Source organism: Neophocaena asiaeorientalis, unplaced genomic scaffold (assembly GCF_003031525.2).
Source record: "Neophocaena asiaeorientalis asiaeorientalis breed wild unplaced genomic scaffold, Neophocaena_asiaeorientalis_V1.1 scaffold328, whole genome shotgun sequence".
Classification (NCBI taxonomy): domain Eukaryota; kingdom Metazoa; phylum Chordata; class Mammalia; order Artiodactyla; family Phocoenidae; genus Neophocaena; species Neophocaena asiaeorientalis.
In genome coordinates this window covers 238,680-253,726 of record NW_020174432.1, presented here as the reverse complement: position 1 = coordinate 253,726, position 15,047 = coordinate 238,680, and the positions used below count along the sequence as shown (strand labels likewise).

Below are 15,047 nucleotides of genomic sequence, written 5' to 3'. Positions count from 1 at the left end.
AAAATACACATGCATTGGAAAAAGGGAAGAAAATACAACAAAATGTTAGCAATAGCTATATATGGGGGAAAGGATTGTGGATAGCTTGTATTTCATTCTTTACACTGAGCAATTTTTCAGATGTTCTATAGTAAACATATTGTTCCTTTTAAATGGAAACACACAAAAAATGTTATTTTTACAACTATAGCTAATAGGTATTTTTAAATATGCCATCAAGTGATCCAAGAACATTTTCAGAAACAAAGCAAAAACCAATTCTTAAAAATGTCAATAGACTTTTCTACTACATGAATTACTGAAGATATTCCCTTTTTATAACTTGAAATTTTCTTCACATAACCAGCATCATTAAAGAACTTAAAAGTAAAAGTAGAAATGTCTAACAATTAAATGTCTACTCAGAAATACAACCTAAAAAGAAAACCCTTATCTAATGAATTACAGGAAAATGTGTGATTGGAATATAGTGCTTACCTTTTTCACTTACACTTTCACTTTCAATCTCAACATCATCGCAACTTGTATATTCGGGTGTAGAAGCTAATTCCTCCTCTGAACTGCTCAATGAAACCTGGCGCATTTTACCTCCTTTCTTTGATTTATGAGGCTTTGGTGGTGGAGGTCTCACTGACTCTGACTGGTCAGAACTCAGAGAATCGTTCCTTAACATTGTTTCCATTTTTTCACGTTTTGTTTTCCTTACAGCAGAGCTAGGATCTAAGTGCTGTTGTTTCCTTAGCGAGTCAGTACGTCTCATGTCTGGTCTATCAATGGGTATCGGACTCCTCCGGGGGGTAGGAGGACTATGGTTTGTGGTCCTTTGTGGATAAGAACTTGGTCCCTGAGCCTCTCGAGTTCTTTCCATTGAATAAGATCGCTGATTTTCCATGGCAGCTCTACGTTCAGATACAGATCTTTGCCTTGATGGTCGTTCAATCCTTAGCATAGAAATCCTGGAGTCTTCCAGTTCAGCATTTGCTAAAGAAACATCACTGTGCCTTCTCTCATGCCTGGCTCGTGACACTTCAGCATGGATACGCATTTGTTCTTCATAGGGCTGTGGCTTTACTGGATAACGGGCCAAATTCGGATCACTTCGATAGCGTGCCTGGTATTCTTCCTCTCTCCTTTGTCTTTCATATTCATCTCTGCTCTCTGCATCCTCATCATCTACAATATATTCTTTGGAATGTCTGTGACTTCTCCTGTTGGAGTCCCTATAATTTATATGATCAGACTCTTCATAAAACTGAGGTTCACGTTGAGACCTCCTATCAGCATAATCTGATGGAGATCTAGGCATCGTGCTGTCCGAAGTAGCATACTGTGAATATTCTTCTCTTTCTTCCCTTTGGTCGTATCTTCTATTCTGATCTCTGGACACTGATGGACTTCGTTTCCTAAGTAACCAAAGAAAAAGAATGAGGAAAAGAGCAGAATTTAGGCAATTTCACATTTTACTGATTCACTGGCAGGTTGATGGATAAATTCAAATACTTCTTTTGCTCCTTTTTTTTAAAATTTCATTTAAAAATCAGACCATAACAAAAGTTTTACTAATATTCATTTTATTCAGTTCAAATAGGAAATTTAAAAGGTACTTTTAATATGCTTCTTAAATGCCTGGCACGTCCATATGGAATATACATTGGCCCTGAAATTAGATAATCAACATCATACTCTACTGCAGCAAAAGAACTTTTATTCTAATTTCTTTGCTTGGCTCAATACACTGAAGCTATCTCCCAATTGTTATTCAGAAGCTTAGAAAAATTCCACCTTCCTTTCTCTCTATTCCTGACACCTTGATTTCATAGTCACTTGAAAATGTGATGAAGCCAAACTGATTCAGCTAAAGAGTTGAATGCTTTCAACTGAAACTAAGGGCTGGCTCTTAAAAATCATTTTTCATTCAACATCTACCTAGATCACTCCTAGTATCAGTTCATCTAAATCTTCATCTTATCATTATATCTCCAATCCTTTATTGCTCTAACTTGAGATAATCAATTTAAATAAATACCAACTATAATGATTTGTTCATTTAAAAAAGAAGTCAGAAAGATCTGCTATTTTTATTCCATCTTCATTAAATTAAGGCCAGCTCCATGATACTTCTCTGTCTTCACAGCTGACTCCTAATATGTCCTTACAGACTCAGAAGAAGAGAGTGTTTGTTAAGTTTTCAACCTGCCCCTCTAACACCAGTACAATCTGGTAGAACTTGCAATCACACATCATACTCTTTGTCAACAAAATATTCACGCTGTCCTCTTCTCTGGCACAAACTCAGATAATGGCAATCACTAGCCATGAGAAGCAATGGAACTGGAATCCTGAAGATGACAGAAAACGTTTAGAATAACTGTTACAGAGATTTTGCCAGGACAAACGAAATAGTGGGGTCAGTTGAAGTTAAAGATGACCAAGATTAGATAGCTCAGTTGAGAATTTCTTAGACAATATTTTCTTGATTCCAAAAGAAAGAGCAGAGAAAGGATACGCATGGAGTGACCCAACCCAGCAGCAGCATCATTCTCCTCTCAGTCCTCTTTTGTATCACCTAGCCCCTTTCCCCCATATCTGGAATGCAGTCTGCTAATGCATCAGTTAGGGTTCCTTAACAGAAACAAAAGTCACTCTAGGTTTTCCAGGGAGTCAGGGTTTCAATACAGAAATCAAAACTACACAACTGTTGAACCTGCTAAGGAATGAAGGTCAGAGAAGATAATGCTGTTCTTAGCCTGGAGAACCAAAGACAGGGTTCTCAAAATGGTCATTAGGAAACTGCTGTGAATTCGAAAAGTCTTGAGGAATTTGCCACCAATTACCTCAGCTGCCTACAGCATTAGGGTGGTCAATTAAAAGGAGTTTCATCTAGGAGCCACTAAGACTTTCACATCTGCCTATCTGCCTGCCAACACCTCTGCTTGACAATTATGGTTTCTATAACTCTTCTACCTTTCAAATCCCACACATGTGCATTGCTAGGGTTGACTCTAACCTAGAGCCATAAAGGGAAAAGTATTGCAGTAAATGAAGGAGCTGGCCTGTTCCCTTAAATGTTTATGATTAAGCAAGTGTATGCACTTTTTTTTTTACATTTACATATAAAACACTTAGGACTTAATTACAAATCTTTTAGGTTCCAATTGTTACATAACACCATAGATTCCTACAGTTTAAAATATACAATCAAAACAAAGCACTCAAAATAAATTATACAGTATTAACCTACATAATATCCTATTTATGTGTCTGTTATGCATAATTCATTTTACTTTTTGTCATTATTTTTATACATATGAATAAAGAAAAAATACTCTAGTATGGTAGCAATGTATCATGAAAAGAACTCTAGAGTTAAGGGATCTGGGTTTCTTAGTCCTACTTCTGCTATTAACCAGTTACTTGAACCTATAAAGCCATTTAATCTTTGAGAGTCTGTGCTTTAAAGTGAGAGACATAGATTATACACATTAACTCAAATATTATTTTAACAAATATGTATTAGGTAAGAACTAAATGCCACACACTATAATACAGATTAGGAATACAGGAGTGATTAAGAGATGACCCTTGTAAGAAGCTGAATGATTCTAAAACCTTCTTTCATTTCTTAGAGATTATGATCTTATAATATTGATACCACAACTTCACCAAGTTAATATGCCTAAATGAAAGCTTAAAGCATCACAAAAAATAATAAGGTTGCTTTTATCAAGAAGTAATTAACTGACTAGTGCCAATTTTCAATACACTCACATCTCATTAACTAGCTACTTAGTACTAACTATACTGAAAATATATATACTAACTGAGATAAGTGAGAATTTCTCTAGGGAACTCTAAAGAATAAGCAATTAAATTAGTTCCTTCTCAAACTGACCATCTAACATCCATTAGATTAGATGTAGAATTTATGTTAGGAATTCAAGTTCATTTCAGTATGTTTAGAATAATATAACAAGTTTTTTTCAATCTAATAAATATATTTTCTCTAAAGATGTGTTATTCATAAATCTAATTTAATATAAAGAAATTGATACTGTTTCAAGAGTAAGGCTAGTGTTCTCAGATTTATATGGTACATAAGAAAAGAATTTTTTAAATTTCATTTAGAGATTGCTTAATAAAATAAATTTTAATTTCCTTAAAATTCAGTGTGGACTGAATAGGAAATTTTATAGCTATATATAAGCATATGAATTTTGGAAACATAAGAAAGGAAGTAAAATGTGATTTGCTAAATGAAAGCAGTATTACTTCATTACAATAGGCCAGTAAGAGCAGCTCATCAGCTAGAGCTCACTTTTGTGCCTTTGTGTTTCCCCAGCATATTACTACTCATCCTACAATTACCCAACTAATGGTCTGTACTGTCCACAAGACTTCAAATTTTGAACCAGAAAGGGCTATGTCTAACACACCTTTGTATTTATTCAGTCACTCAACAAATATTTATTTAGTGCTTACTATGGGCCAGGTATGATTCTGGTTGCTGGAAATGCAACAGAAAAATGACACATAAGGTCTCAGCCCTCAAGAAGTTCTTTCTAGTAGGGAAGACAGACAGTAAGCATATAAACAAATTAAGGTAATTTCATATAGTAATAAGTCCTATAGAAGAAAACTGAAACAGGGTAAAATTACAAAAAGTGACTGAGTGAAGCTACTTTCAATAAGGAAGTTCTTTCTAAAAAAGTACATTTGAACTAAGACCTGAAGAGCATAGTTACATGATATGTAGCCCATTTATGTAAAACATACAGCTTTGCTGGAGAAGTTTTGGGTATTCTCATTAAGTTGCTATTCTTTTCTTTTCTTTCCCTTATTATTATTTTTTTTACTCAAAGCTGTTTTATAAAATATAAATTTACTGAATTCTTAATTGTTATTTTATTGAATCTAGGATTTTCCAGGGTAGTTCATCTCTAGAACCCATCTAAAAGCAGTCCACTAAGCCTTTTTCACATGCTCCTCCCTTTCAAAAGATTTCATGCTCCCAAATGAGTAAACTGTAATTTACCATATTTGGTAAATACTTCATTATATTTTATTTCAGTTGACAGTCAAAAGAAAAACAAGTAGACTAAATCAGAATGAATGGACACTGGTTTTACAATATTATCAAAAATACTTACATGCCTAAGATTGTTAATACAAATTAATCTCTAAAATGTGGAACTTAAAGCCATACAAGAAAGTGAAGTAAAAAATTTCAGAAAATGTTCAGGGAAAAATTGGATATTTTGAAGGACGGTCAACTTAATGATGGCCTTCTTTCTCACTGCACTTCTTCCCTAGGTAATCTTACCCATTTCTATCCAGAAATGTCTATAATACTCCTTAAATGTTAAGTTTCAAGAGAACAGGCAACCTGGGTCTAAGGAGGATGGCAGATAGTAGGTGCTCAATGTTCTGAATTAAAGAACCGACTGATTAATTCTCCCTTAGATTATCTCTACTTTTCATGGCTTGCTCTCTTTTTCTGTACTCAAATCCACTGATGTGCTAAAATAGTCTAGATCTTCTCTTTCCCCTACTACTCCCATGGCAGTAATAGGGCCTTAAGTGCAATGAAGAAACTACTTTTATTAGTAGTGTAATTTAGCTCTGTTGTATGTTAATTTGGCTTTTGTTGAACTTCAGACTATTGTTTATAAAATGACTTCTTTGGCAAAAATGTATTTTGAGTGTCAATCCCTTTAGAACTAAACATTTAGAAAAAAATCTCTTTGTAAATTAGGGATTTCTAGTAATACATTTAACATCATGCTGGGTATGGACAGAAATGGGGAGAAAAAAAGCAACACTTCATTCCTGAGGAATTAACATAAATTTTTGAAAGTAAGTAGGGTAAAAGTGAATATAGTGAACCTTTATAACACAGGAAATATATATTCCATTGTATTGATAAATAAAAATATTCATTATACAGTTCAATTCTAAAAGAAATTCTATTATTAATTAGACCTTAGCAAGCTATTTAAGTGCTTTTTAAAGATCATACCTTAGGAAAACTGAATCCAATATTAAATCCAGCAATCACTTCGTTCTAGAGATTATAAAATTTGCCTGAAGCATGTGAATCAGACTGTAGATGCTGATTTGTACTGGATTTAAGTAAAAATAGAACACTGGTCATGATTTCTGAAATTGGGATGACTATTGTCACTGTTCCTTAACATAATTTCTGAAATTGGGATGACTATTGTCACTGTTACTTAACTCTATGCTTTCAGGTAGAGTACTTGATAGTATATTTATTAAAGCCATGTTAGAAGCAAGGCAAGATTTTATTCTAAGAATACTCTTACCAACAATGATGAATCTGCTATCAGTTATTCCAAAATATTCAAATACTCATCAATTTTTATCAGTCATATCATTAATTATTTCATATATACTTTCTTAAACTTAAAATTGCTATATATCTTAGACACTATATTATTTCAGAAACTGAAGAAAATCCATGAAAATATAAGTACTATATCTCTAACCTTTATTTTCCCTACTGGCCTTTATAAGCAGGCCCTAACATTTATTATTATCAAATGGAAAACATTTAATATGAAAAAGAATATAGTGATAATCTGTACACTTCTCTGGACAATCATAAAGCATTTAACAGTATTTAACCCATAAATTTTAATTCAGAAGAATGTAGCAATTCATCTAAGATGTTATATTTCACTTAATCCTTCAAAGACCCTTAGAAATTAAAAGGCAGAATCCAGAATTATGACTCTTTTAGAATAAAATGTATTTGTGACATTATGTAGTGCCTTAATTTTCACTCCTATTCATCAATCTCTAGTTCTAATATATAACAATATCAGTATTATATTCACTTTGTATTTACCTAATATCTGTTCATCTTACTTCTCTCTTTATTAAAACCTAGGTTGCTACAATTATTTTCTCTTTCACCATATTATAGTGGTCTTAACTGGAACTAGTTTATAGAAAAATCACATAAAGAAATGTCCTAAATCTATTATTATTATTTTTACTTTTGGCTGTGTTGGGTCTTTGTTGCTGTACGCGGGCTTTCTTTAGTTGCAGTGAGCGGGCTTCTCATTGCGGTGGCTTCTCTTCTTGCAGAGCACAGGCTCTAGGTGCATAGGCTCCAGTAGTTGTGGCTTGTGGGCTCTAGAGCGCAGACTCAGTAGTTGTGGTGCATGGGCTCAGTGGCTTCACCGCACGTGGGATCTTCCCCAACCAGAGCTCGAACCCGTGTCCCCTGCGTTGGCAGGCAGATTCTTAACCACTGCCCCACCAGGGAAGCCCCTAAATCTACTTTAATCAGTAGCATTTCTTGTTCACTTCTTATAAGTTTTTTGTCATATGGACTAATTATTCAATCTATTTCTAAATATTCTAGCTGCATATTCACACCCACTCCATTATAAATGTCTGATTAGGCATAATAGGTTGAGCAAGAAACTCTACCAATTAGTCTCTTTAAAATTCCATGTCTAAAAATCATATTGACTGATAAACTCCAAATTAAAAGATTCTTTCCCAATTAAAGCCAGTTTTGACAATTTCCCAAAGGCAGTCTCAATTTATATACTGTATACTAATTCATGATGTTTTTAATATTAGTTTCTATTTTAATATTTACAACCTTTAACATCCTATGTGGTTTGTGTTATTATACTACCTAGAATACTGACCATATATACTATAAAATAATCATCAAGTTTCTGAAAATATAATCCAGTAAACATTTGAAAACATTTACAAGGACAGTGAAAGGTTACGTGGAAACTTAAGTTTTAATATTCATATATTTTTAACTCTTAAGACTAATGCAATTTTTAAGAATCATAATGACAATGAGAGAAGAATGAAGAATTTGAAGATTACGAATTTCTGTAAATTCAAATCTATGTTATTACAATTAAGCACTACCTATATGAAAATCTCTTACTCTTGTTTAATTAGTAGAGATTATTAAATAATTGTCATTTTATATATAAAAGAATAGAAATGACATTTGAAGAGTCAATAATCTGAAAAAACCTCCAACTTTTTAAAAGCTTAATAAGGCATGATGTTGCTAAATAAATTGAAATACTTCACTAATTCAATTACAAAATGCTAGCCATACAGTTTAAACATAACATTGCAATCAAATTCTGAAATTTGAAGCTGTTGAGACACATTAAATCAAGGATTTAACAGAAGCATACGATCCTGTAAAACATAAAATATGTAGGTTCTATTCCTATAATTCCTACAAAAAGGAATTTTTACAAATCAAACAATTTATATTCATCATAAAACATGAAAAAAAAACAATCTTTTTTTACATTTCACAGTATTCAACACATTTTTATATTTTTACCTTTCACTCAACCAATGCACATCTGTCGAGCATGAAGCACCATGTTGACAAAAATACATCGGCACTACGCCGGGCAGTGCTTTCATTTAATCCTTCTAGCTCTAGCAAAATCATAGGAGCCATCCTTAATCAGATGATTTGAAAGTCTCTACTTGCTCACCATCATTTTATTTCAAAACTCAATTACCAAAAAAGTTACACATAAAACAAAACTCATGCACGGATGGAGGCATAAAATCCTCTGGTGATGGGACTGTTAAGAAAAAGGTTATTCCTTAATGCTGTTACTATGTGGCTGTATATAGCTCAGGTCAAGTAAGAATGTACCCTGTAAGAAGGATTATGGTACTTAGCTGATTAGAGCCTCACAATACTGAACACCAGATGCATCCTACATCCAAGGCATTTCTGGGCACTATACTTAAAGCGGACAGATTCATAAATTGTAAACCACATTCTCCTATATGAATTACAGTATTTCTAAAATAACAGGATTTGTTGTTTTGCTATTGATGTCTACCACACTGCTTTCACTATAAAATGTAGAGTGATAGTAAAAGATGGTGATGGTTTAACAGGTCTACTCTAGCATTTCTTTTCAATTATTCAGTAAGAAGTTTCCTAATCTTTACTAAAAAGAGAATGCTCCCCTAAAGGCGTAACGAAACAGGAAGTAGCAGTTTCTGTAAAAATTTAATTGAAAATGTGTTCCATGAGCTAAGAATTTAGTTAGACACTGAGTTTAAATCAAGCTTTGCTCACTTCATTACTTCAACGCTTCTATTCAGTCATTCAAAAAACTAAAAAATAGGAAAAAAAGATAACACCATGGATTCCTTTCTACCAAAAGCCAATTACCTAGATGTTAATGTTATACTTCTGAGAATTATGTTTAAGTGATTCCAAATAAACATATAAAACTGAGAAAAAGTCAGTGTTTGAAGAGTAGGGAGAGATGCGAAAGTAGTGTGCTGTGTTTTGGTCTCCCAAATTTCAAGTTTAAATGAGGGTTTAGGAATATGTTGTAGCACCATTCAACTACTTATGCAGTATTCATCTACAGAATTCTCTCCTAAAATGTAGACCTTGGAGACATTGGGCACAAGGGGCGGGCAGGGGGAGGCAGGGTGTGGGGAACAGGGACAGATAAAGTCATTTTTACCCCCTGAGATTCCTAATACAGACTTGTACACTATTCAAACAGAAGTGAAATAAAAATTAGAAATGCAAGTTAATTCATTTTTACAGAAATATTAACCAATAATAAAATTCAACCACTAAGACCCCACAGTTCATTTCAAACTGAAAAAAAAAAAATCCACATAGTATTTTGATTCTTCCAAGCTGGTAAGTCTAGATGATTTCAGAAACAATATTACAGGTGACGCTATGATAGCAAACTGTCTTCTTTACTTTTCCTTCCATTCACTTTTACCCCTTCAGGGAGCTCTTGGCAATGTGTTCCCAATGGTAATGCACTCTGCTGCCCTTCCTCTCTCCCATTAACCTTGCTTCTAGCTCCTCTCAGACTGTCTTTCGTATCATTTCTATCACCACTGCTGCTTTCTCTTTACTCCCTACAGATTGCTCTATGGCTCCAATTTCTTCTTCCCCACCCTTTGAGAGTTATTGAGTTGGCCAAAAACTTCGGGTTTTCCATAACACCTTATGGAAAAACCCGAACGAACTTTTTGGTCAACCCAATATCTTGTCCTTTTTCAAACTCTTTTCTTTGACTTCTTTTTTTTTTTTTCAATTATTCCCTAGATAAGTACTTCTTATGCATTCAAATTTATGAAGGTCCAATTTGGGGTTTAAAAAGTTTTCATGAGAATATTACAATTTTAGTATCCATTGACCACTTCAGAAATACAAAATAACAAAAAGATTCTGTGAATCAGATACCAGCTTAAATTAATTTTATTTTATTCATGATAATATTTGCAACTTATATTTGAAAGATGAAGACCTAGTACATGCAAATCTCTAGAAAATGGTGCACAAATGATGCTCCCTTATAGTAACACATTGGGCCACTCCCCTTTCCCCACTATCCCTCCCAAAATAGCTATGTCAAAAAGAGACACAAAGACTAGGAACCATTCTATACTAGAAGGTAATTTGAACCTGTAGTAATTTTATTTCCCTTCTTTAATGTGCTCTATCGAAGTCTATGGCAGCCTTAGAAACAATCCTACAATAAAGATTCACTGGAATCAATAAAAAGAAGTACAATGAGCAACATAGAATACATAAAAGAGAGAAAAAAAGAATAAGTAAGTTTATCTAAACTTCCATAATCATCAGAGAAAGGTCCTAGAGTTATTTTGTTCTATTTTCCACTGAAAAATTTATATTCTTTTAATATTACTGCCCCTCTACTGAACTTCAATTATTGGTTTCATACACTTGTTCCACTCTCTCCTCCTATTTCTATTTGCTCCAAAGAGGCAACAGATTTTTGGTTAGGGCCTGCAACTACAGTTATTCAGAGAAGAGAAATATTTTCCTGTAAAATGAAACAAACATATCTAGAAGTGTATATCGAATTTAAAAAGAGAGGCTGTTCATCTGCAAATCAATCATGCATATAATTAATTTTCATCTTAAGGGTTTATTTCCTTATTGAGAAAAAGAATCATACAGTGTTTTTTTTTTGTTTTGTTTTGTTTTTTTGCGGTACGCAGGCCTCTCACTGCTGTGGCCTCTCCCGTTGTGGAGCACAGGCTCCGGACGCGCAGGCTCAGCGGCCATGGCTCACAGGCCCAGCTGCTCCGCGGCATGTGGGATCTTCCCAGACCGGGGCACGAACCCGTGTCCCCTGCATCGACAAGTGGACTCTCAACCACTGCGCCACCAGGGAAGCCCCATACAGTGTTATAAAATATAGAAAACACAGGTCAGTGGTTTTAAGAAGAAGCGGCATTTTCTGTCTCAGTTAATGGTTATTCTTTCCTTCTAGTTATTCATCCAATCCATGAGGAAATTCTGCTGCGTCTACCTTCAGAGTATATCCAGAACCCAAACACTTCTCACCAACTCCACCAGTACAAGCCTGATTTAACCAGTATTTCTGGTGTGAATTACTGAAAAACTTCCTAACTGGTCTCCCTGCTTCTATTCTATCCCCCTTCAGATCAGTCTCAACACAGCAATAATGTACGTCAGATCATATCATTAACACGCTTGAAACACTTCAGCAACTCCCTATTTTGCTTACAAGGCCTATAGGATCTGGCACCCACTGCTCCCTGTACTCCTCACCAGCTACTCACTCAGATCCAGCCACGCTGGCTTCCCTGCATGTTTTCACTTAAGACCATTGCTCTGGCAGCTCCCTCTGCCTGGAATGCTGTTCCTCCAGATATCACTAAAGATATCTAGTCGGCTAGTCAGTAGAGAGCTTCCTCAATTCTTCCCTCATATCTCACTTTCTCAAAGTGAAACGTGGTCTCAAGGAGGCCTACCCTGGCCACCCTACTGAATACTTCAATCTCTGTCTCCACCGCCACCCTCCAAATCCCAATCCCATTAACCTGCCTTACTTTTTAAACTTTTTCGTAACATTTATCACCTTCTAATTATGATATATTTTTTATCCCACTTTTTATTCCCTGGAATTTTTTGAAATTTTAAATTTTATTTTACTTATTTTTTTATACAGCAGGTTCTTATTAGTTATCCACTTTATACATATTAGTGTATACATGTCAATCCCAATCTCCCAATTCATCACACCACCACCACCCCCCTGCCACTTTCCCCCCTTGGTGTCCATATGTTTGTTCTCTACATCTGTGTCTCTATTTCTGCCCTGCAAATTGGTTGATCTGAACAATTTTTATAGGTTCCACATATATGTGTTAATATACGATATTTGTTTTTCTCTTTCACTTACTACACTTTGTATGACAGTCTCTAGATCCATCCACCTCACTACAAATAACTCAATTTCATTCCTCTTTATGGCTGAGTAATATTCCACTGTATATATGTACCACAACTTCTTTATCCATTCGTCTGTTGATGGGCATTTAGGTTGCTTCTATTACCTGGCTATTGTAAATAGTGTTGCAATGAACATTGGGGTAAACGTAACTTTTTGAATTATGGTTTTCTGTGGGTATATGACCAGTAATGGGATTGCTGGGTCATATGGTAATTCTATTTTTAGTTTTTTAAGGAATCTCCATACTGTTCTCCATAGTGGCTGTATCAATTTCCATTCCCACCAACCGTGCAAGAGGGTTCCCTTTTCTCCACACCCTCTCCAGCATTTGTTGTTTGTAGATTTTCTGATGATGCCCATTCTAACTGGTGTGAGGTGATACCTCATTGTAGTTTTGATTTGCATTTCTCTGATAATTAGTCATGTTAAGCAGCTTTTCATGTGCTTTTTGGCCACCCGTATGTCATCTTTGGAGAAATGTCTATTTAGGTCTTCTGCCCATTTTCGGATTGGGTTGTTTATTTAATATTGAGCTGCATGAGCTGTTTATATATTTTGGAGATTAATCCTTTGTCCGTTGATTCATTTGCAAATATGTTCTCCCATTCTGAGGGTTGTCTTTTCGTCTTGTTTGTAGTTTCCTTTGCTTGGCAAAAGCTTTTAAGTTTCATTAGGTCCCATTTGTTTATTTTTGTTTTTAGTTCTATTCCTCTAGGAGGTGGATCAAAAAGATCTTGCTGTGGTTTAATTCAAAGAGTGTTCTTCCTATGTTCTCCTCTAAGAGTTTTATAGTCTCTAGTCTTAAATTTAGGTCTCTAATCCATTTTGAGTTTATTTTTGTGTACGGGGTTAGGGAGTGTTCTAATTTCATTCTTTTACACGTTGCTGTCCAGTTTTCCCAGCACCACTTATTGCAGAGACTGTCTTTTCTCCATTGTATATCCTTGCCTCCTTTGTCATAGATAAGTTGACCATAGATGCATGGGTTTATCTCTGGGCTTTCTCTGCTGTTCCATTGAACAATATTTCTGTTTTTCTGCCAGTACCATATTGTGTTGATTACTGTAGGTTTGTAGTAAAGTCGGAAGTCAGGAAGTCTGATTCCTCCAGCTCCATTTTTTCCCTCAAGACTGCTTTAGCTATTCGGGGTCTTTTGTGTCTCCACACAGATTTTAAGATTTTGTTCCAGTTCTGTGAAAAATGCCATTGGTAGTTTGATAGGGACTGCATTGGATCTGTAGATTGCTTTGGGTAGTACAGTCATTTTCACAATAGTGATTCTTCCAATCCAAGAACATGGTATATCTCTCCATCTGTTTGTATCATTTTAATTTCTTTCATCAGTGTATTACAGTTTTCTGAGTACAGGTCTTTCATCTCCCTAGGTAGGATTATTCCTAGGTAATTCTTTTTGTAATTCTTTTTGTTGCAATGGTAAATGGAAGTGTTTCTTTAATTTCTCTTTCAGATTTTTCATCATTAGTGTATAGGAATGCAAGAGGTTTCTGTGCATTAACTTTGTATCCTGCAACTTTACCAAATTCATTGATTAGCTCTAGTAGTTTTCTGGTGGCATCTTTAGGATTCTCTATGCATAGTGTCATGCCATCTGCAAACAGTGACAGTTTTACTTCTTCTCTTCCAATTTGTATTTCTTTTATTTCTTTTTTTTCTCTGATTACTGTGGCTTGGACTTCCAAAACTATGTTGAATAATAGTGGCGAGAGTCGACATCCTTGTCCTTTTCCTGATCTTAGAGGAAATGCTTTCAGTTTTAAAACACTGAGAATGATGTTTGCTGTGGTTTTGTCATATACGGCCTTTCTTATGTTGAGGTAGGTTCCCTCCATCCCACTTTCTGGAGAGTTTTTATCATAAATGGGTGTTGAATTTTGTCAAAAGCTTTTTCTGAATCTATTGAGATGATCATATGGTTTTTCTTCTTCAATGTGTTAATATGGTGTATCACATTGATTGATTTGTGTATATTGAAGAATACTTGCATACCTGGGATAAATCCCACTTGATAATGGTGTATGATCCTTTTAATGTGTTCTTGGATTCTGTGTGCTAGTAGTTTATTGAGGATTTTTGCATCTATATTCATCAGTGATACTGGCTGTAATTTTCTTTTTTTGTAGTATCTTTGTCTGGTTTTAATATCAGGGTGATGGTGGCCTCATAGAATGAGTTTTGGAGTGTTCCTTCCTCTGCAATTGGTTGGAAGAGTTTGAGAAGGATGAGCGTTAGCTCTTCTCTGAATGTTTGAAAGAATTCACCTGTTGAAGCCAGCTGGTCCTGGACTTTTGTTTGTTGGAAGATATTTAATCACAGTTTTAATTTCATTACTTGTGATTGGTCTGTTCATATTTTCTATTTCTTCCTGGTTCCGTCTTGGAAGGTTATACCTTTCTAAGAATTTGTCCATTTCTTCCAGGTTGTCCATTTTATTGGCATACAGTTGCTTGTAGTAGTCTCTTAGGATGCTTTATATTTCTGCGGTGTTTCTTGTAACTTCTCCTTTTTCATTTCTAATTTTATTGATTTGAGTCCTCTCCCTCTTTTTCTTGATGAGTCTGGCTAATAGTTTATCAATTTTGTTAATCTTCTCAAAGAACCAGCTTTTAATTTTATTGATCTTTGCTACTGTTTTCTTTGTTCCTATTTCATTTATTTCTGCTCTGATCTTTATGATTTCTGTCCTTCTGCTAACTTTGGGTTTTGTTTGTTCTTCTTTCC

The 15,047-nt window shown here is 34.8% G+C and overlaps 1 protein-coding gene across 15 annotated transcripts in view; it reads right to left on the bottom strand.

Annotated features, from left to right (window-relative positions):
* RIMS2 (regulating synaptic membrane exocytosis 2) overlaps positions 1-15,047 on the bottom strand; it is a 348,709-nt gene that overhangs the window by 291,655 nt on the left and 42,007 nt on the right. For all 15 annotated transcript variants that reach the window (XM_024756898.1, XM_024756907.1, XM_024756911.1 and 12 more), the window contains exon 2: positions 478-1,403. In XM_024756898.1, the coding sequence (XP_024612666.1) occupies positions 478-1,403 (926 nt within the window). The remainder of the gene's footprint in view (positions 1-477; positions 1,404-15,047) is intronic.